Source organism: Monodelphis domestica, chromosome 7 (assembly GCF_027887165.1).
Source record: "Monodelphis domestica isolate mMonDom1 chromosome 7, mMonDom1.pri, whole genome shotgun sequence".
NCBI lineage: Eukaryota > Metazoa > Chordata > Mammalia > Didelphimorphia > Didelphidae > Monodelphis > Monodelphis domestica.
In genome coordinates, this window is record NC_077233.1 from 13616433 (window position 1) to 13638203 (window position 21771).

Below are 21771 nucleotides of genomic sequence, written 5' to 3' on the forward strand. Positions count from 1 at the left end.
TCGTTTCTCCACCTATAAAATAAGGGGATCGAATTTGATCCAATCCTGCCTTGGAGACTTGCCCATGTGACCTTTGCCAAGTCACCCATCTTCCTCATTTGTAAAAGGAAGAAATGGAACCAAGCCAAGTTCTGACTTTGACACCCACCACCTGTGTGGTCTTGGACAAGTCACCTAACTCCCTGGGGGGGGGGGGGTCATCCATTAAATGAAAGCGTTGAAGAATAAGAAGAAAGAAGCAGCCATGATCTAGCCATAGGATCTTAAGGGATCCAGACCTGGGAAGGACCTCAGAAGTCATCCATGTTGCCCAATGGCACACATGTGGCAAAGGCAAGACTTGAATTCAGATCCTTCGATTCCCACTCCAGTGCTCTGTCCTCTGTATCCTGCTGCCACTCAGAAAAATGGGCATATTGAGCAGCCTTGTGCAGCCCTCGTTTCCATTTGGGGATGGTTGTTTGGGGCAAAGTGGGGTGGAAAGCCTGCTAGAGCTCCCAGGGCCTGCGGAGGCCTTCCTGCCAGAGCCTCCGTGCGGCTGGATCCGTCCCACAGAGGGAAATGTAGAACCCAAGCGGAGCCCAAAATGCAAAACGAAAGGAGAGGCTGAAGATCAGACGTCGAGATGGAAGAAGGGGCCTCGGAGGCCAGCCAGAGCCAGTCCTTCGTTTGACAGATGCAGAAACGAGGCTGGGAGAGGGCCCGTCACCCATCCAAGGTCATCCAGGCGCTCACAGGAATAGTCACGAGAAGGTGTCCCTGAATCACCCGAGGAGGCGAGAGCGGCCGGAGAGCCCAGAAGACCTAAATTCAAGTCCTGCCTCTGACCAGTACACAAGGGGGATCCCCCGCTCTTCTTAGGGGTCACCTGAGCAACATTAAAAGGGAGGTGCTGAGTTGTGCCTGTGGAAGGGAGCTCCCCGCTGATCTTTTCCTCCAGTCATGCAATACGCTTCCTCCACCATCTTTGGTTTTTTCAGGGGAAAGTCCTGAAGGTGGGTGTAGGACAGGTTTCCCTTTCCTGCGTGGGCCAGGCCACGGGGCTGCTGACCAAGGCCCGCCTCCCCCTCCCCCTCCCTCCATCCCCCCTTCTTTCTGATTCCGTGAGCCATCGAGGACCGCGGAGGTGGCCCACGGAAGGTCCCTCCGCGGCCCCTCGGGCTTCCCTCCCCTAGCAGCACCCCAGGGAGAGCGGCGGGCGGGCGTGGCGGGGCGGGGGCCGGTGGGGGGCTGTGCTCTCTCTGTTTTAACGCCCACTCACTGTGGTTTGATTCTGCAGGTATGTATCAGAAAATATAAAACTAGGGAACTTATCGGCTCTTCGAACTTTCAGAGTCCTGAGAGCTCTAAAAACTATTTCAGTTATCCCAGGTAAGGCCCTGGAGGCTCCCGGCCGGCGCCTCGCCGCTCCAAGTGACTTTCTCTCTGTCCCCTTGTCCGTTGTGCCCGTCCCTGTTGTCCTCTGCTGGCGTCTCGTCACTGTCTTGTGTGTGCCTCTCCCTGTTACAGATACACCACTGAGTTTGTGGACCTGGGCAATGTCTCAGCCTTGCGAACCTTCCGCGTCCTCCGGGCCCTGAAAACTATATCGGTCATTTCAGGTGAAAACCAGGTCAAACATCAAGGCTGGGCCGACAGATCCCCGCCCCTCCCCCGCCATCCCTGTGCCAGAGGCCCCCTGGCGCGGCCCGAGAGGTCGCTCAGCCCCCCTCCTCCCGCCAAGTTCTCTCTCCAGAGAGCGCCCCGTCTTCGGGGGTCTCCATGACGGCCAAATCTGCGCCGGCAGCATGCCCAGAGTGATCATATCATCGCCGTTGTACACGCGAGGTCCAGCCTCCGAGCGGTGGCCTCACCCCAAAGTGCCTCCATCCCACGGCCCAGCGTCTCGGGAAGCCGCAATGAGACCGCTTTGATTTTTCCAGGCTTGGCCGGCCGACCCCCAGCCCCCCCCACGCCCTCAGAGGCTGGCACCCAACCCCCCCCCCCCGTCTGGAGCCGGACGCCCCCCCACAGACCCTTTTATATCCTCGGGGTCATCTGCGGCGGGTCTCCTTCAGCCTTGGTGTTTAACAGCCGTAACCTGCATGGCGAGGTAGAAGGGCTAGCAAGGGTGCATGGCGGCTGCCCAGGCCCTGCTCCCTGGTAGATGTTGGCAACGACCCTCCGCCGTCCCCACGGCACGGGCGGCCGTTCCAGGCGGGCTCGGGCGTCTCTTCCCTGCTCACAGGGCACCACCGGCCCCGGGCCAGGCGGAGCCGCCAATGGCACGATGGAGCGCTCGGGCTCCGCCGTTCCCCCGCGCTTGAGCCCCTTGCAGTGGGAGCAGAGAAGGAGGACGAGGTGGACGTGCAGGCGCCCCCCGGCCTTTAGGGGCCTACATGGCTACGGACCCGCGTCCGGCCTTCGTGCCCGCGACACGCGTTCCTGCCAGGACGATCTCTAGGCCTGCCTGCTCTGGGGGCTGCAACGGGGGTCCCAAAGGCAGAAGAGCCTCCAAACCAGGCATCAGGGACCAAGCAGGGATGCTTAGTTTGGAGTCAGGAAGAATTAGGAGGGCCAAGACGGTTGCCTTTAGGAAGCAGGGCGAGGTCCTGGCCGAGAGAATAGCCGTTCTGTGGGCACCAGGGGACGGGAGGAGAGCAATGAGGAAGTAGCAGAGAACTTCCCAAAGTGGAATGAACTGCCTTGAGAGGTAATGAGTCTCCCATCCCTGCAGGTCTCCAAAGACCTTTTGTCCTTTTGTCAGGTGTCCCATATGCCTGTTTAGGTATACGTTGGGCTATGGAGCCTGGCAGAGTCCGCCACCCCAAATAGGTCCTCTCACCTGGCTTCGGTGTCCCTGAATGTCTAAGGAACAAGGAGAGAGGCACATCCTTCAGGCAGCCCTTTCCTCCCTCGCATTCCATAGCTTGGCTGGAATCTCAGGGACGGAAATGTTTAAAGGATTCGGGGGTCATTTGGGGGTTTCCCAGGAAGAAGCCTGTGGGGTCACCACAGAAACTTCCTCCTGATCTAGAGAATCTCTTTAAAACAGATGAGAAACATCGAGGGCTGGGGCAGGGCAGGCAGGATGAGGGACGAGGCAGCGTCCTAGACAGGGAGCCGAGCGCTGAGTCAGCCCGCTCAGAGCAGGCGGTGCTCTTCTCACTGGGAATTCCCCAGACTAACGACAAATAAAGAAACAGCAAAGTTCATCTCCATCTCCAGGGCTCCTCCTGGGCAAAGTATGATCATAGATTAGTAAGGCCGTATAATTCAGGAGGCGGACAGATGGACGGACAGATGGTAGGTACATAGAGATGGATAGACGGGTGGATAGGCAGACACAGAGAGAGAGATGGATGGATGGATGGATGGATGGATGGATGGATGGGTGGATGGATGGATGGATGGATGGATGGATAGATGGGTGAATGGATGGATGGATGGATGGATAGGCAGACAGAGAGAGATGGATGGATAGATGGACAGATGGATGGATGGATGGATGGATAGATGGGTGGATGAATGGATAGGCAGACAGAGAGAGAGATGGATGGATAGATGGGCGGATGGATGGATGGATGGATGGATGGATAGATGGGTGGATAGATGGATGGATGGATGGATGGATGGATGGATGGATGGATGGATAGGCAGACAGAGAGAGATGGATGGATAGATGGGCGGATGGATGGATGGATATGCAGACAGAGAGAGAGAGAGAGAAAGAGATGGATAGATGGATGGCTAGGCAGACAGAGAGAGAGATGGATGGATAGATGGGTGGATGGATGGATGGTGAGAGAGAGAGATATAGCGAGATAGACTAGATAGGATAAAATCAGATAAACAGGTAGATGGGATAAATAGGAAAGAGAGATAGATAGGATAGATAGATTAGATAGACCAGATAGATATTTGCACATATAATATAAATATGTATCTGTATAGATATGGATTCAGATGTAGCCATAGTTCTTTGTTTCCCTGATGCCTAAAATCAAAACATGCTTTGACCACCACCACCAACAACAAAAAAAAGATGTAAGAAAGTAAGAAAAGTTCAAAATTTAGAATCAGAGAGCTGGGTTTGAATCCTGATTCTGCCCATTTCTTCCTGTGTGATTTTGGGTAGGTTACTTAGCTCTCTGGACCTTTCTTTGAAATCTGGGAAATGAGGATGCTGGAGTAGATGACCCTCAAGCTCTGTCTTTTCTTTTTTTACTGAATTTTATTTTATTCAAGAAACAAAAACCTACCTTCTTCTCTCCCCTCACTGATAAGGAAAGAAAAATGAAACCCTTGTAACAAATATGTAAAGTCTAGCAAGACAAATTCCTGCATTGAACATCCATCATGTGACCTTTAATGAGAGCCTGGAGATGCCTTTTTTTCTTCTTCATCTACCTTTATTTAGCATCATACAATTGGCAAAGTGCTTAACCTGTTTTCTCTCTGTTTCTGTCTGTCTCTGTCTCTATCTCTTATTTCTCTCTGTGTGTGTCTCTCCCTCCCTCCCTCCCTCTCTCTCTCTCTCTCTCTCTCTGTCTCTATCTCTTATTTCTCTCTGCCTCTCTGTCTGTCTCTCTCTGTCTGTCTCTCTGTCTCTCTGTCTCTGTTTCTGTCTCTGTCTCTATCTCTTATCTCTCTGTCTCTATTTCTCTCTCCCTCCTCTCTCTCTGTATGTTTCTGTCTTTCTCTGTCTCTGTCTCTCTCTGTCTCTCTGTCTCTCTCTCTCTGTCTGTCTGTCTCTCTCTCTCTCTGTCTGTCTGTCTCTCCCGTAATCCAAATTCTTTTCTGGCTTTGAACAGACAGTCCAGCACTCCTAGACCTGCCCCCTCACATTTCCACCCTCTTGAGCTCATTGTGTGTCCCCTGCCAGGGGCCTCCTTGATCAATAATGAGCCTTTGAGGCTATCTAGGCCAGTTCTTACACTGTAGAATGAAGGTCCATGTGGGCAGGGCAGAGCGACTAGCCAAGAAGCCTTGATGGGACACCTGGAACCTTGGTCTTCCAGGCCCCTCTCCTGGGACGGCCTTCCCCCAGAGTGCCTTGTGACCCCGGCCCAGGAGCTGTCTCCTGGCAGTGCCCTCCCCCATCAGGTGGTTGCCAACATCTCCTCGGAGGGCTTCTTTCTCCTGCAGGATGCCCTGAGCATCTCTTCACTTCTCTCACAGCCAGAGGCGTGCTCACGGGTAGAGTTTTGTTTCCCACTGTTTGGTGTGGCTGCCTCCTCTGCTTCCTGACTTCTAACTCTGACACCAGCCACGGTGGGGAGTTTTCATAGATTAACCAGCTTGAGGAGGGAGAGCTTTTAATCAGAAGTGTGGGCGAACTCGGGGAGCCCTGCTTCTCTTCCTTCCTCAGCCTGTGGGAGCCTGAGCGGCCGCTGGGCAGCCAGGGCCAGAGTGGAGCCTCCAAAGGCTGGGGGGAGAAGGGCAGCCAGGCAGAAATTCATACAGCCATCTGTGGGAAACAACAAGAGAGCGGAGCTCTAGGCCTGGCTTTTTAGAAGGATAACCTTAATCTAGTGGGCCAGATTGGATGTATTCATACATTTTGCGTGTCTTTTACTAAACGGGAAATCCCAGAGGGAGCCTGGCTGTGTAATGGATAATGCAAGGGGAGGCTCCCTCGGGAACTTCGGGAGGGGAGGGATGTGAAATGTGCCCTTCTTATATGTCCTCCTTCCTCCCCCTCTTCTTCTTTCCTCCCTATTCCTCCTCCTTCCTCCACTGAGTTTGGGCCTTGAGGCCACGTTCATTCCAACAAAGGTGTTCTGTGATTTACCTGATGAACCTTCTCCATCCCCAGAGTCCCCATCTTTAAAGAGACCTCACTCAGTAGGACAGCCCAGTTTAATGAGGCAAAGAGGAACAGAGACAGAAGGACAAAGAGGAAGGGGGAGAGGGAGGGAGAGAGAGGGAAGGAGAGACAGAGACAGAGAAAGAGAGACAAAAACAGAGACAGAGAGACAGAGAGGGTGGAGAGAGAGAAGAGAGAGAGGGACAGACAGAGACAGAGAAAGAAAGAGACAAAAACAGAGACAGAGAGGGTGGGAGAGAGAGAGGAGAGAAAGAGGAGAGACAGAGAGGGTGGAGAGAGAGAGGAGAGAAAGGAGAGAGGGAGCAGAGAGACAGAGACAGGAGGAGGAGAGAGGAGAGACAGACAGTGAGGAGGGGGAGAGGGGAGAGAGGAGAAAAAGAGAGAGCAGAGACAGAGACAGAGAGGGTGGGAGAGAGAGAGGAGAGAAAGGAGAGAGGGAGAGGAGAGAGAGGAGGGAGAGTGGAGAGAAAGAAGAGAAAGAGAGAGAAGAGAAAGGAGAGAGGGAGAGGAGAGACAGAGGAGGGAGAGAGTGGCGAGAAAGAAGAGAAAGGAGAGAGGGAGAGGAGAGACAGGAGGGGGAGAGTGGAGAGAAAGAGAGAAGAGAAAGGAAAGAGGGAGAGGAGAGACAGAGACAGGAGGAGGAGAGAGGAGAGACAGACAGAGAGGAGGGGGAGAGGGGAGAGAGGAGAAAAAGAGAGCAGAGACAGAGAGGGTGGGAGAGAGAGAGGAAAGGAGAGAGGGAGAGGAGAGACAGACAGAGAGGAGGGGGAGAGGGGAGAGAGCAGAGACAGAGACAGAGAGGGTGGGAGAGAGAGGAGAGAAAGGAGAGAGGGAGAGGAGAGACAGAGACAGAGAGGAGGGGGAGAGTGGAGAGAGGAGAAAAAGAGAGAGCAGAGACAGAGACAGAGAGGGTGGGAGAGAGAGAGGAGAGAAAGGAGAGAGGGAGAGGAGAGACAGAGACAGAGAGGAGGGGGAGAGTGGAGAGAAAGAAGAGAAAGAGAGAGGAGAAGCAGAGACAGAGAGGGTGGGGAGAGAGAAAAGAGAAAGGAGAGAAAGGGAAAGGAGAGAGAGAGAGAGACACCGCTTCCAGGAGAAAGAGGTAGTTTATACAGATCTATGCCTCTCTCCAAGGGAAGGCAGCCTGGGCCTTCTGCTGCCACCTTTGGGGGCATCTGTTAGTTTCCTCCCCAGAGCTGCATCTGAGCATGAAAAGGTTTATGGAAGGGGTCAGGAGAAAAGCCTAGGAGTAGTTCCATTTAGAGCCCTTCAGAGCCCCAAGATGGTGGAGAGTGTTGGCCCATTCCCATTGGAACACTAGCCCACCCAGGGATGTTTGACCTTGAAAGGGCACACCAAAGCCTTCCCTGCCCCCTCTCCTTGTTCCTGGTTTCTCTGGCGCTGGGGACAAGTTTCTGACTGTGTGTTCCTTTGTGACAACCTCCAGTGTTCTTCGCCACTCGTCTGTCGGCTGTCATAGGGACCCATAATTATTTGGTGGTGGGGAGTCAGGATGAGGGTTTTTTTGGTGTTTTTGTTTGTGTGTGTTTTTTTTCACCCAAACTGAGTCAAGGAGAAGAATTTGTGAATTCATGAATGAAGCCTAAGTCCATGTCCACCCTGGACTGGACAATTCCAGCCTTCTCATCCCAAATAGATTGATCCCCTCTATGGTCCCATGCATGTACCCCCGTTTCCCTGGAAACTCGGGCAGAGACAAGGGCCAAACCTTACACTGACTTCAGCCCCCTGGGCAAAGCAGGTTTGAGCTCATCTTAAAGAAGGTCTCGCCTGCGCCCACTTAACATGGTGAGCCCCCCCCCCAGCCCAGCTAGCAGGGCCCAAGGGCGTCCCCTCAAGGCCCAGCCAGACCCAGCTTTGGTTCCCCTCAGCCCTGCTGGGTTCCCAGATCCCGCAGGCCCCACTTGGGTTCCGAGCCCACTTCAGACTCGCTTGGGCTTCTCTCTAACAAAGACAGGATGTTGCCCCACTCCGCGCTTCTGTAGCAGACAGCCCCGTGCCTGTGGCCAGCTTCTGACTCCCCGGATCTTCTCTCTCCAGGCCTGAAGACCATCGTGGGGGCCTTGATTCAGTCCGTCAAGAAGCTCGCCGACGTGATGGTCCTCACTGTGTTCTGCCTAAGTGTCTTTGCCCTCATAGGTCTCCAGCTCTTCATGGGCAATTTACGGAATAAATGTGTCCGCAACTTCACCATCGTCAATGGCACAAACGGCACTGTGGTGTCCGACGACAAAATCTGGGAGTCGGTGGAGACGTACATCAGCAGCCCAGGTACTCGCCTCCCCTTGGCCGGCCGCCCGGTCCCGGGGCTCCAGCCTGGCCTGAGGGGAGCGAAAGAAGGAGGCCTCGAGATCAGGAGGCCGGAGGGGTCGAGTTTATTTAACGAGCTGGGAAGGGAGAGATGCACTGGCAGAGCTGTCAGAGAGGGAGGAGGAGGACCAGGTAAGAGCGGCCCCAAAAGCCCGGAAGGATGCAGAATCAGAGGTTTGGCATGAGTTCGGAATCCACCGCGATCCCATGGTGCCTTTCTAAGAGCCTGGAAGTGAGGGATTTGCTCCATGTTTATCTTTGTGGTCTCAGGGCCTATCCCCAAGGGGGCTCTCGATAAAACGCCTACGGAGTTATAGCCCCCATGGAGAGAGCGCTGGGCCTGGCATTAGGAAGACTTGAGTTCAAATCCAGCCTCAGATGCTATCTTGGTGATCCCGGACAAGTCACTTGGCCTCTGCCTCAGTTTCCTCAGTGGTATCATAGGGATAATAACAGCGCCCGCTTCCCAGGGCCGCGACAAGAACCAGAGGAGATGCCCGGCCCCTCGTACGGGCCCAATGACTGCTTTTCCCCTGGTCTCTGTGAGTCGGACAAGCGACGTTCTTCTCTTGGCCTCGTTGCCTTCATGCCTCCAATGAGGGGGCTGGACCAGACCCGAGTCAACCATGAGATGACTCATTCGGGAGACGAGGCGCTGAGCTGGGCGCTCCTCCCCGTCCACTCTCGCTCCAGATCCAGGCTCTAAATGGCCGCGTCTCCGGAGCCTGTGGTCAGAAGGGCACCCCGAGAGCTCTGCTGGCCCAAAGGGAAGCCAGGCAGCACGGGACGGAGGAGGAGGGAGGGACGGAGAGGAGGCCGGGGCCGGGAGCCTCTGGGACTGGCCCTAGAAGTTCATCTGGGAAGGGAAAGAATGGGGCACCCCATGAACACTGATTGAGTGCCTGTTGTATACAGAGAGGCCCCGAAACACCCGTCTCCCTGATCTCTGTCTGTTGGGAGATAACATGCAAAGAGTGCAGGGAAAGGGACAGGCGAGCGGCACAGGGAAGGCCCCAGCCCTGAGGAGACCGGGAAGGCTTCCTGGAGAAGAGGGGCTTTTAGGGGATTGAAGCCAGGGAGATAAGGGGGGAGAATCCCAGGCTGGGGGGCAGCCAGAGAAAACGCCTGGAGTCCCCAGCCAGAGGAGATCCCTGCCGCCGCCCTGGAGAGCACTGAGGGGCTCCGAGGTGGAAGAGGCCTGGAAGGGGGTCACGGTGAGGAAGGGCTTTTTGGCTTCCATCCTGGAGGTCGGGGCTGTTCAGCGGAAGCCAGGACCGCTGATGGTAGGGAAGGACCTCTGTAGACCACATATTGAATTCCAATGTCAAGGCTGTGGGGATAGCGAGGCAGCCCAGCGGCTAGAGGGCCAGGCCTGGAGCCAGACGCTTCCTAGCCGTGTGGCCCTGGCCGAGTCATTTCCCCCCCTGCCTGGCCCTCGCGGCTCCTCTGTCAGAATTGATGCTAAGACAGACAGAAGGCCGGCGGGCTCTCTTAAAAGTATCTCCGTTGGATGTGGTTCAGCGGCTCTCCCCAGTGGTTCTGCCATGTGCGCCCGCGGCGGGAGGGAGGCCCTGGAGGGGACGGAGCAGGGGATGACCGCCATGCAGGTCCGGCCTTCAGTGGCTGGAAGGGGAAGGGGCTGGAGCCCGCCGGGCTCCCGGGAGGAGGGGGCTGCCCCCCGCCGTGACAGGGAAGGTTGGGGTCGGGAGCTCTGCGCCAGGCCAAGCCGGCCGCTGTCCGGTGGGAAACTCCGCCTGGTTTCTCTTGCAGAGAACTACTTGCTGAAGAACGGAACCTCGGACGTGCTGCTGTGTGGGAACAGCACCGACGCAGGGTATGTGGCCCCCGCTTCTTAAAGAGCCCCTCTGAGGGGACCCCTCTGCCTCGGCCCGCTGCCTGGCCCCAGGTCAGAGCCGCTGCCGTTTTCCATCAGGGGTGCCCTGAGCTGGCCGGGTGCTGACCAGGCAGAGTGGTCCCAGGGGAGAAGCCCTGATGCTCTGGCTTCAGGTCAGAGAGCACATCCCAGCGCAGGCGACTAATTGATTCTCTCGGGGCCTCCGTTTCCTTAGTTGTGAAATGGGGGCCTACTGATTTAGCTTGGAGGTCCCTTCCACTCCCCTGTCCATTGCTGAGGGCGGTCACTCTGCCTGGCCCAGGGCTAAAGGCTTGTCCTGTTGGTCTGGCCCACAGGTCCTGTCCAGAAGGTTACCTCTGTCTGAAGGCTGGAGAAAACCCTGATCATGGCTACACGAGCTTTGACTCTTTTGGCTGGGCCTTCCTCGCTCTGTTCCGCTTGATGACTCAAGACTGCTGGGAGCGTCTCTACCAGCAGGTGTGCGTGTGCCCAGCTTGAAAGACGAGCTCCACACGGAGCTTAATTCCCCTCCGTCCTCCTTGGCAGGGCCACTGTTACCAGAGATGCCCCACTGTTGGTGGGATAGGCCCCAACTTGGAGCATGAAGTCTTGGACCAACACAGTTTAGGCCCCAAATGGGGCAGCTCCTCCTAGCTCAACAATCTTGGGGCATGGCCACCTGTGATGAGTACTTGTTTAGTGGCTGAAGAGTATTTAAAGGAACTAGTTCCAGCATTTTTGATTGGAAACTATTCTCCCTCCAGGTGTGAGACATTCATTCCTTTAGCTGAGGGATGTCCCCCTTTGCCTGAAGATGTAAGACACTCTTCCTTTATGTGAATTTAGAAGTCTCCCCACCAATTGTTGGGGCACATACTCCCCGCCATATAGATACAAGTCATTCCTTCCTCTAGGTATGACTTTTCTGTGGGGATGTTGAACATTTTCCCCTCCTTGAGTGAGATAGTCTCCCCCTACGGATGTAGAATATCCTTCCCTCCCAGTGTGAGAAATTATCTTCTTATGGGTATGGGATGGTCTTCCCTCCTTATGGGTGAATAGCATTCTCTCTGTCACATATGGGATATTTTCCCCTTTAGGTGTCTGATTGTCTCCCCTTTGGTGAATACAGGACATTCTCCTCCTTTCAATGTGGGACATTCTCCCTTCCATTATGAAAAGGAGACATTCTCTTCCTTTTGATGTGGGACATTCTCCCCTCCATATGGAAGAAAGACATTCTCCCTTCCATTATGAAAAGGAGACATTCTCTTTCTTTTGGTGTGGGACATTCTCTCCTCCATATGGAAGAAAGACATTCTCTTCCTTTCAATGTGGGACATTCTCCCTTCCATTATGAAAAGGAGACATTCTCTTTCTTTTGGTGTGGGACATTCTCCCCTCCATATGGAAGAAAGACATTCTCTTCCTTTCAATGTGGGACATTCTCCCTTCCATTATGAAAAGGAGACATTCTCTTTCTTTTGGTGTGGGACATTCTCTCCTCCATATGGAAGAAAGACATTCTCTTCCTTTCAATGTGGGACATTCTCTCCTCCATATGGAAGAAAGACATTCTCTTCTTTTCAATATGGGACATTCTCCCTTCCATTATGAAAAGGAGACTTTCTCTTCTTTTTGGTGTGGGACATTCTCTCCTCCATATGGAAGAAAGACATTCTCTTCCTTTCAATGTGGGACATTCTCCCTTCCATTATGAAAAGGAGACATTCTCTTTCTTTTGGTGTGGGACATTCTCCCCTCCATATGGAAGAAAGATATTCTCTTCCTTTCAATGTGGGACATTCTCCCTTCCATTATGAAAAGGAGACATTCTCTTCCTTTTGGTCTGGTACATTCTCTCCTCCATATGGAAGAAAGACATTCTCTTCCTTTCAATGTGGGACATTCTCCCTTCCATTATGAAAAGGAGACATTCTCTTCCTTTTGGTGTGGGACATTCTCTCCTCCATATGGAAGAAAGACATTCTCCTCCTTTCAATGTGGGACATTCTCCCTTCCATTATGTAAAGGAGACATTCTCTGCCTTTTGGTGTGGGACATTCTCCCCTCCATATGAAGGGAGGATATTCTCTTCCTTTGGGTAGAGAACATTCCTTCTACCATAGGGAGGGAAGATAGGCTCTTCCTCTGGGTGGGGGACATTCTCTGCTCCATAAAAATGGAGATGTGGCATTCTCCCTTCCACTCAGGGGATGTTTTACAGACCCACAGAGCCTGGGGTAGATTATCTGAATGCTTTTCTCCATGCAGACTAGGAGGTTCTCCCCAAGTCTATGGGAGATGCCTATCATTCTGCATCTGACCTTTTCTCCCTCTCCCTCTCCCTCTCCCCCAACCTTGGCCACCCCTGCCCCCAGACACTGAGGTCTGCTGGAAAGATCTACATGATCTTCTTCATGCTGGTCATCTTCTTGGGCTCCTTCTACCTGGTGAACCTGATTCTGGCCGTAGTAGCCATGGCCTATGAGGAGCAGAACCAGGCCACAATTGCTGAGACTGAGGAGAAGGAAAAGCGTTTTCAGGAGGCCATGGAGATGCTAAAGAAGGAGCATGAGGTGGGTGAGATCTCACCTGGGTGATACTTGCTAAATGAACCAAGGGGGACTGAAGCCTGTCACTGTGGTCAGAGGGAGTAATTCTGGGACATCCTTCAAGTGAAAGAGGAAGGCATCCCTACAGTCTGAGTCCGTGGTCTTTGTAGCATTGTCATTAAGGGTGAGGAGGCCTGAAGGAATCATAGTGCAGGCCTAATGGCAATCAGGCTGTGGATTTCCAAGAGGGACTCTTTCATGTCTCCCTTCCACTCTCTCTGATCCCTCTGCACCTCCTTCCCCTTCACACCCCCATTATCTCCAGTGTCTTCACACATGTCCTTCCTCCATCTAGAACTCTTCTCTGCCTCTTTTCCCATCATGCCCTCCACCCCCATCCCAGAGAGCACCCCAGATCCATAGGGCTCTTCCCTCCTCTGTCTTCCAGCCTTCCTGTCTCAGGCAATATCTCACAGAACCTCAGCCACTAACAATTTAAGAAGGGCCAACTTATTGGCCAAGAGCCTCGGTGTATCTACAGATCCTGCAGCCTCCTCAGAGGGCTGGGGGAGTCTGTGCTTTAGTGAGTGCCCAGTGGCCGAGCCAACCTAGGAGAAAGGGCCTGCCTCAGTTGGTGCTTACGTAAATGCTGCAATTTTTTAAATTTGATTTTTATTTGCACTTCCAAATTGTCTGCCCCACTTCCTCTCCTTCCCCTTTTGAGAAGGCAAGAAATCCGATAGCCATTATACATATGAAGTCATACAAAACAATGCTGGCCACGTTGCAAAAAAACAAAAAGCAAGAATAATAAATAAAGGCCAAAAGCCCTCTTCGGTCTGCCCTCTGAGTTCCTCAGTCCACTCTCTGGAAGTGGGTAGCATTTTCATCATGCATCCTTTGGAAGTGTTGTATATTATTGTATCGATCAGCATTAAATGTCACTTTCTTAAGCCCGGACCACTGACCATTGGAAACCAAAGGAAGCCGGAGCTTCTCTGGGCACATCACCCCTTTTCCAGAGAGAGAAACCGAGGCCCAGGGAAGGGTCCAGATCATCTTCGGTCCAAATTCAGGCCGAACAGATCCGCCACTCCCACCAGCTCCCGGCACTGACCAGGCAGTTTCCTGCCCTCTTTTCCCCTCTAGGCTCTGACAGCCAGGGGCATGGACACCGTGTCTAGGAGCTCCTTTGAGATGTCCCCCCTTGCCCCAAAGACAGCACCGGACAGAAGGAGCCGGAGGAGGAAGAGGCAGTCCTCGGGGACTGACGAAGGCGGGGAGGACCGATTCCCCAAGTCGGACTCCGACGATGGTCCTCGGAGAACGGTAATTTCCCCTCGCCTCAGCATTGCGTGTTCCCTGCTCTGATCCTTTGGAGAGATTTCCATGTGCCTCCCTGTGGCCCGCTCAGGGCTGACTCTCCCCTTCCTGGTGGCACCCTTCTGTTCGTGTAAAAACGAAGGGGTGGACCAGTCCTCTGAGGACCCTTCTAGCTCTCCGGAGTGCCCATTTTACAGATGAGCAGAAAATGCCCAGAGGAGTCTCCCAGAAGCCCGAGTTCTTGCTGGGATGCCCCGAGGCTCCTCACTTACCTCCCCAGCACACCAGCCAGGGGCAGGGGGGAAGGCGGAGGCCCGCCTTGCACTCTCTGCACCAGCTCTAGCAGCTGCATCCAGGAAGACACCCGCCTTTGCTAATACTTTAATTACAGTAGGTTCATTGGGCTTAATGAGCCAGGGAGGCTTAATTGCCTCCAATACTTGCTTAGCAAGAGCTGAGAGCTGTGGGCAACCCGGAGCCTCGCTGGCAGCACCGTTTGGGCACGGCTGCCCCGAGCCCCCTGCCCTCCGGGAGCCGGACCCTCGCTGCCCTTCCTGCCTGTGTGGGGCATCCGTGGCTGAAGGAGGAGGCAGAGAGGCCCCTCCCCAGGCCCCAGGAGGCACTGCGGCCCTTGTGCGCAGGTCAGCCTCCCTCCTTTTAGCCAGGGGCCTTTGGAGAGCTCCTCTCCGCAGAGCCCCCCGCCCCCCCTTTCCTCCTTTCTGTCCGAGGATCCAGCCTGGAGCCCCCCCCCCTTGGCTCTCGGCACTACGGAGCCCCCACCCCCTTAGGCCAAGCTCTGTGCCAGGCGCTGGGCATAGAGGTGGAGGCCGAAGCCGGCCCTGCCCTGGAGGAGTGTCTGGGGGGCTTCCGGGCACAGAGCTGGTCCAGTGGGGCAGACGTGGGCCGGGCAAAGCCCATCAGGGCCTCCGTGCAGGCCGAGGGAAGGGGGGGGGCGGCCCCAGCAATCAGAGGCCTCCCGAGGAGGCCGAGGCGGAAGGAAGGAGAATCCCTGAGCCACCAGCCGGGCTTGTCAGGGCCTCCAACGCGGTGGGCCCCTGCAGGCGCTCGGCAAACCTCAGGGCCCGCAGAGAGGGCGGGATTCTCCTTCTGCCACTCGGCTGCCAAGCCGGCGCGCCCAGAGGGCTTCCGGCTGGGGAGACACCAGGCCAGCCAGGCGGACCCAGAGCCGGCGGAAGGCCGTCTCCAAGGGCGGGCCCTGAACTTGGCAGAGCCCTTTATGGGAGGCAGATGGCATTGGAGGCCAGAGCCAGGGCAGGACGAGGCCCCGCGGCCTCCGTGCCAGGGGCCGCCGGCTTTGGGCGGTCAGCGGCGAAGGAGCTGCAGAGAAGCGGGGCGGGCCTGGCGGAAGCCCGGACTCAGCCTCCTCCTCCTTCTCTCCCCCCCCAGGCCCTTCTGGGCGTCAACCACGCCCCCCTCAGGAGTTCCCTGAAGCGCAGGTCCAGCCATGGCAGCGTCTTCACCTTCCGGCGGAGGGATCTGGGCTCCGAGACGGACTTCGCCGACGACGAGATCAGCACGCCGGGGGAGAGCGAGAGCCACCGGGCGTCCCTGCTGGTGCCCTGGCCCGCCCGGCGCCCCAGCGGCCAGAGCCAGCCCAGCCCGGGAGTCCCCGGCGTCCCCAGCCTCCTGCACAACGGCAAGAGGAACAGCGCCGTGGACTGCAACGGCGTCGTGTCCCTCCTGGCCTCCAGGGTGCCCGAGGCCGCGTCCCCGGGGGGCAGCCTGCTCTCCTCCGTGATTCTGGAGAAGCCCCGCCCTCCTCCCGACACGGTGAGCCGCCCTCGGCCGGGGCTCAGTCTATGCGAATTGCTGGCCTGAAGGGCCGCCTCACGGGTGGGCGCGCCCCGGGCCTGCCACGCGCACACGCGTGGGCCTCCAAGCGGCCTGGCCCAAAGGGTCTTTCCCGCAGAGGTTTGGTTTGAAGGCCCGAAGGGGCCATTTGCTCTGGTAGAGACCTTGGCGTCTGGGGGCCCCAGGGCGGGGAGGAGTGCTGGCACCTGAGGCCCTTCCTGTTTTACCGAGGACACTGAGGCCCCCAGGGGCAGAGGTCAGATTTGAACCCAGGTCCTTTGGCCCCACGAAAGCATTCATTCCTCCCATGTTTGTAGAGAGGGCACGTGTGGGCTGCAGATCAGACCAAGCGGCTGCTGAGGTCTCTTCCAAGGCTGGCTTCTTCCCGTAGCCCTCTGCCGGGATCTCCATCCCAGCATCCTTGTCAGGACGACATCCAGTTTCTACTTGGATACTTCCAGTGATGAGGAACTCAGTAGCGCTGAGGACAGCCTTCCGTCAATGGTGGCCAGCTCAGTGGGGGGAAGGTGGCCCCCCTGAGAGGGCCATTGGTGGGGATTGATTAAGGAGGCGAGCTCTCCTCCGAGGGGCGGCTCCCCATCCGCCAGCCTTCATGAAGGCCTCCTTCTGTGTGCCCAGCTCTGGGTCAGACCCCTGCCAGAGAGCGGGGGACAGCGGCGCCCTCCCATCCCCCTCCAGAGCCCCCTTTGTTCCCCCTGGGGGAGTGCACCCTATTGCTTGGCCCGGACCCAGCCCGTTTTCCCATCTAATTGGACAGACTCTTCCCTTGTAGGAGACAAAGGCACAGAGGCTGGGGAATGGCTGGGAGGCAGTGGAATGAGGTGATCTCCGGGACCCTGGCAGCTCTCTCCTTTTGTCAGCCAAAACCGAGGCAGGGCAGGACGATATTTGAACCTGGGTTCAAGCCTCGCCTCTGTTGCTTAGCAGCATCGTGCCTTTGGACCACCTCCCTGAGCCTCAGTTTTCTCCTCTGTAAAAGGACTGAGTTGGACTAGATACAGCCGTGGCTAGCTTTTCTCGTGCTTTAGGGTTTGCGAGGCATGTACAAGCCTCTCGTTTGTTCTTTCCAGCTGCTCAGGGCTTTTTCCCTACTTTACAGATGAGGAAACAGAGGCAGACAGAGCCGAAGCGACTTGCTTAAGCTCACACAGCCAAGTGTCTGAGGCTGGATTTGAACTTGGGTCCTCCGGGTTCCAGGTCCAGCACTCTGCACCGCCTCCTCTCTGAGCCCGAGGACCCCACTCTGGCTCTGTAATCCTTTGATTGAATAAGTGTTGCTGATGCCCTTTGGGGGCAGATATTTATCTCTGGAATCTCTGCCTTCCCCCCAAAGGGCCCTTCCTTTAGAAGGAGTAGAGTGAATAAATGGATGGCAGGAAGGGTAAATGCTCGAAGGATGGCGTGAAAAAGCGTGTGCTAAACCCAGCAAGGCTGCCCTGCCCGCAAGGAGCTTCCATTCTTTCTTTGAAACCTTCCCTTCCATCTAAGAATAAATATGGGTGCTGTTTCCAAGGCAGAAGAGCAATGAGGACCACCAGTGGGGGTGAAGTGACTTGCCCAGGGCCACCCAGCTAGGAAATATCTGAGATCAGATTTGAACCCAGGACCTCCCGTCTCTAGGCCTGGCTGCCCCCAGGAGCTTACAGTCTACCAGAGGAGTAACCGTAGACATCCATGGGCAAGGAGGGGTCCTTTGGTGTGAAAAGACACATGTGTGGTTCAAGGAGCCCCCAAACAATTACTGACGTTTCCTACGCCAGTTCCATGACCATTCCCAGAGCTAGAGAAGAGAGGGGGGCCGTGTCTCTGCACAGCGGGCTGAGGGGGCGATGGCCCATGAGGAACAGAGGGGCTCCGGGGAGGTCTTGAGAGGCTGCCTGGGGTCTCGAGGGTCCACAGGGAGCGAGTCTATCAGAAGAGTCGGCCATTTCCCACCTCGCTCCCAACAGGAGAGAGGCCCGCCCTGCTCTCCTCTCCGGGACCCAGCTTGGCCATCTGTAAGTCCATGCTTGCCATAGGAATTCGGAGCCAGGAGCCAGATGCACAGACTAGAGGAAGCAGGACGTAGACGGTCAGGGAGGAAGAGGCCATCTTGCCATGGCCTGGAGTCGTGGAGGAGGAAGAGATCCGCCGCTTGGGGGAACCTCCCTCTTCGGTGATTAAGGCCCTCAGAGTCCTCCCCAGCCCCCGCAGGTGATGGCTGACCAGGCCTGGGCAGGGGGGTGGTGGTCTGGGCCCTCGGCTGAGGTTCTGCTGTGGGAGATGAGGCGGGGGCTCCAGGAGCCTGGGCTGTGTCCACTGAGGTCACAGCCCAGGAGGCCCAGAGCTTGGGAATTAGATCAGCCCTGGGTAAGTTAATATCATTTCCTAATTTCATTAGGGAGAAAATCATCTCGTGGCACCACACATGTTGGGCAGCACCCACATTCATACACTTCATTACCCCAGCCTGGGATTTAGTGGATTCTCACGTCCGTGGGGCCATTTCCAAGCTTAAAAGAATTAGGGGGCCCAAGATGGGGCTATTTCCAAAGTTAAAGGGATTAGCAGGCCAAGATGGGGCCATTTATAAAACTAACCAGATTAAAGGCTGCCTCGATCTGGCTCAGCCTGGGTTCTGGAGGGGAAACTCCCAGCTGCCTTCTCTCATTCCTAATCTTGAGTCAGAAATGCCGAAGGGAAGATCTGGGAATGTTTCCTGTCTTCTCTTTATCCTAATAAGCGCCAGGCAATGAGTGGGTGGATTTGGAGTCAGGTTGATGGACCTGGGTTCAGATTCTACTCAGATACTAAATAGCCGAGGGACCTTGGACAGATCACTTAACCTCACTAGAACTCAGTTTTCTCCTCTATGAAATGAAGGGTTGGATCTAATGATCTCTAAGATCATCAGTCCTAAATCTACATTCCAGTGGCCTACCCCGAACACTGGCCCCAGATGAGAGCCCTTGGGCCTCCAAATTCTGCTTGGGACTTTGATCAAACAACTGTTCTTTGGATCTCATGCTATCTTTTTAGAGGCAAGGTGGCATAGTGGTTAGAAGGCAGGGAGATCTGGGTTCCAATCCCACCTCAGATACATACTGGCTCTATGATCCGGGGCTTCTCAGCCATTCAATCAAGTAGCATGTATTAAGCTCCAGGAGAAATGGCACCTTATGAATAATCAATCGATAAGCATTTATGTTTTCAATGAGCAATAATCACGCCTTGGTTAAACCTCACAGGCTATAATACCACCACTGCGCAAAGCTATCAATAAGCATTTATGAAAAACTTGGATGTGTCGGTTACCTCACTAAGCAATGAGGCCACAGAAAGAAAGTGAAAATAGTTCCTGCCACCGAGGAGCCTCCACTCTAACAGGAGAGACAAAAGGTGTAGAAGAGCTAGGTGGTTCAGTGGAAGAGAGCCAGGCCTAGAGATGGATGGTCCTGGGTTCAAATCTGTCCTCAGACTCATCCTAGCTATGTGACCCTGGCCAAGTCACTTCAACTCCATTGCCTAGCCCTTAGCACTCTTCTGCCTTAGAATCATTAAATTCTAAGTTGGAAGGCAAGAGTTTTGTGTTATTTTTTAAAATAAGAATACTTTTTAAAAGATACATACAGAGTAAATACAAGGTAACAAGAGAGGAGGCCCTAGCTGGGGAGCTAGAGCACAGGACTTGGAGCTCAGACAGCCTGAGTTCAAATCTGCCCTCAGACACTTTCTGGCTGTGGAAATCACTTCACCTCTGTCTGCTTCAGTTTCCTCATCTATAAAATGGAGATAATAATAACTCGTACCCCCCAGGGTTGTGAAGTTCAAATTCGATCCTATCTAGAAGGTGCCTGGCCAACTTTGAAGGCCTCTCAAGTGACTATTATTATTAGCAGCTTGTGAGTGACTGAGAAATGTCTCCTGTAGAAGGGGGCATTTGAGCTGGGCTTTCAGATGTAGACAGTTTCCTCATTGAAAGTTCCTTACATCCATGAAAGCCTAGGTCCAGTTGGTGTAAATAAGGGGTATGCTTGTGTAAAGCATTGAATATGGATATCGTGTGTATATATAACATGTTATAATACATATACTATATATGATATATGGTAAATATATCAGATTTAATAAGCTCGAAAGCTGCTCTAAGACATGTTATACATTGTTTTATATATTCACGTGTATTATCTAGAATTATATATGTTGAATTATATAAATTCATATTATATATATATCGAGAGAGAGAAAGGAAAGAAGAAAGAGGAGAGGAGAGAAGACATGAGAGAGGAGGAAACAGAAGGGAAGGAGAATATATACTTTTGTTGAATATAAGCTTCTCAAGGGCAGAGAACAATTTCACTTTTTGGTCAAGGTATTCCCAGCACTTGTCATCCTGGCATATGGTGGGTGCTTAATACTTACTGACTGAGTGTTTGTTAGTGCTGGAAGGAACCTTAACCTATTTTTTCATTGAAATTTTTTATTTAATTAATTAATTTAGAATATTTTTTCATGGTTACATGATTCATGTTCTTTCCCTCCCCCATAGCTGACACACAGTTCTACAGGGTTTTACATGTGTCATTGATCAAGACCTATTTCCATATTATTGATAATTGCACTAGGGTGATTATTAGAATCTCCATCCCCAATCCTATCCCCATCGGACCATGTGATCAAGCAGTTGTTTTTCTTCTGTGTTTCCACTCCCACAATTCTTTCTCTGGATGTGGATACATTCTTTCTCATAAGTCCCTCTGAATAGTTCTGGATCATTGCATTGCTGCTAGTAGAGAAGTCCATTACATTTGATTGTGCTACAATGTATCGGTCTCTGTGTATAATGATTCTCCTGGTTTTGCTCCTTTCTCTCTGCATCAATTTCTGGAGGTCTTTCCAGTTCACATGGAATCCCTCCAGTTAATTATTCCTTTGAGCACAATAGTATTCCATCACCAACAGATACCACAATTTATTCAGCCATTCCCCAATCAAGGGACACCTCCTCATTTTCCAAGTTTTTGCCACCACAAAGAGCGTGACTATAAATATTTTTGTACAGGTATTTTTCCCTATGATCTCTTTGGGGTATAAACCCAGCAGTGGTATGGCTGGATCAAAGGGTAGATAGTCTTTTAAAGCCCTTTGGGCATAGGAACCTTAACCTTTTAAAGCTACCACTTTACTGCAGCAAATGAGGTAATGGAGGGCCAGAGATGTTAAGCAGTTTCCCAAAAGTCACACAGCTTAGTGCCCAGGTCTCCTAGTGCCCGGCCCAATACTCTTTCCCTTATAGCACACTCATTCCTCTCAGAATTCTTGACAGCATGGCAGGTCTGTCTTCCTTATCTGGAGGGGACTTTCATATTCCCAATGGGCAGAGTGTGTCCTGAACAGGTGACAGTTCCCAGGTCCCCAGCCCTTCAGGAGATGGAGGATGATGGGGTCCTGAGGATTGCCTCGGTGTTTACCTCCTCCTTTCCAGCCCCCAAAGTATACAGTCTCCTAAAGTTTTCCTGGAGGCCCAGCCTCTCCTACCACAGCATCTGGGGGGGGGGCATATTCCATGCCTAAAATTCTGGTTCCCCAAGAATGTCAGAGCTGGAAGAGACCTTCAAGGCCATCTGGCACAACCTTTCTCCTGCCAGCTCTGACTTCAGTACTTTGGTCAGGGAGGTGACTTGGACCCCATCTTTCCATTCTGGGTCAAGTCTTATAAGTCTGTTCCCTTAACATGTGCCACATGGCACAGTAGGAAGTGCTCTTCATTTGATGTCCAAGAACCTGGGTTCAAATCCCTGCCTAGCATTTACTAGTCCGCCAATCTCTCCCCAGCCTCAGTTTCTTCTGCTATAATATGAGGAGGTTGAACTCAGTAGAATTTCTCAGATCCACAGGGTCCTCTCTGGGCCTTGTTCTCCTCATCTGCAAGACAAGAGGATCAGACTAGACAGCCTCTGAGATCCCTTCATGCTCTCAGTCTATGATCCCATGATGGAAAAAGACAGTTGTGAATCCATCAGACTCTATTCTCATCTTCCATCTCTTGCTATCTGCTCTATGAAAATAGTAGAAGATGCTCTAGCCAA

The 21771-nt window shown here is 53.6% G+C and overlaps 1 protein-coding gene and 1 pseudogene across 2 annotated transcripts in view; one reads left to right on the forward strand and one right to left on the reverse strand.

Moving 5' to 3' along the window:
- Positions 1-21771, forward strand: part of SCN5A (sodium voltage-gated channel alpha subunit 5) — a 109438-nt gene that overhangs the window by 23903 nt on the left and 63764 nt on the right. Inside the window, 7 exon segments of one of the 2 annotated variants that reach the window (NM_001246327.1) lie at positions 1510-1601; positions 7868-8098; positions 9908-9971; positions 10328-10469; positions 12374-12571; positions 13697-13876; positions 15215-15661. In NM_001246327.1, the coding sequence (NP_001233256.1) occupies positions 1510-1601; positions 7868-8098; positions 9908-9971; positions 10328-10469; positions 12374-12571; positions 13697-13876; positions 15215-15661 (1354 nt within the window). 2 annotated transcript variants of the gene reach the window in all.
- On the reverse strand, positions 18804-18957 carry LOC130455705 (U4 spliceosomal RNA; annotated as a pseudogene).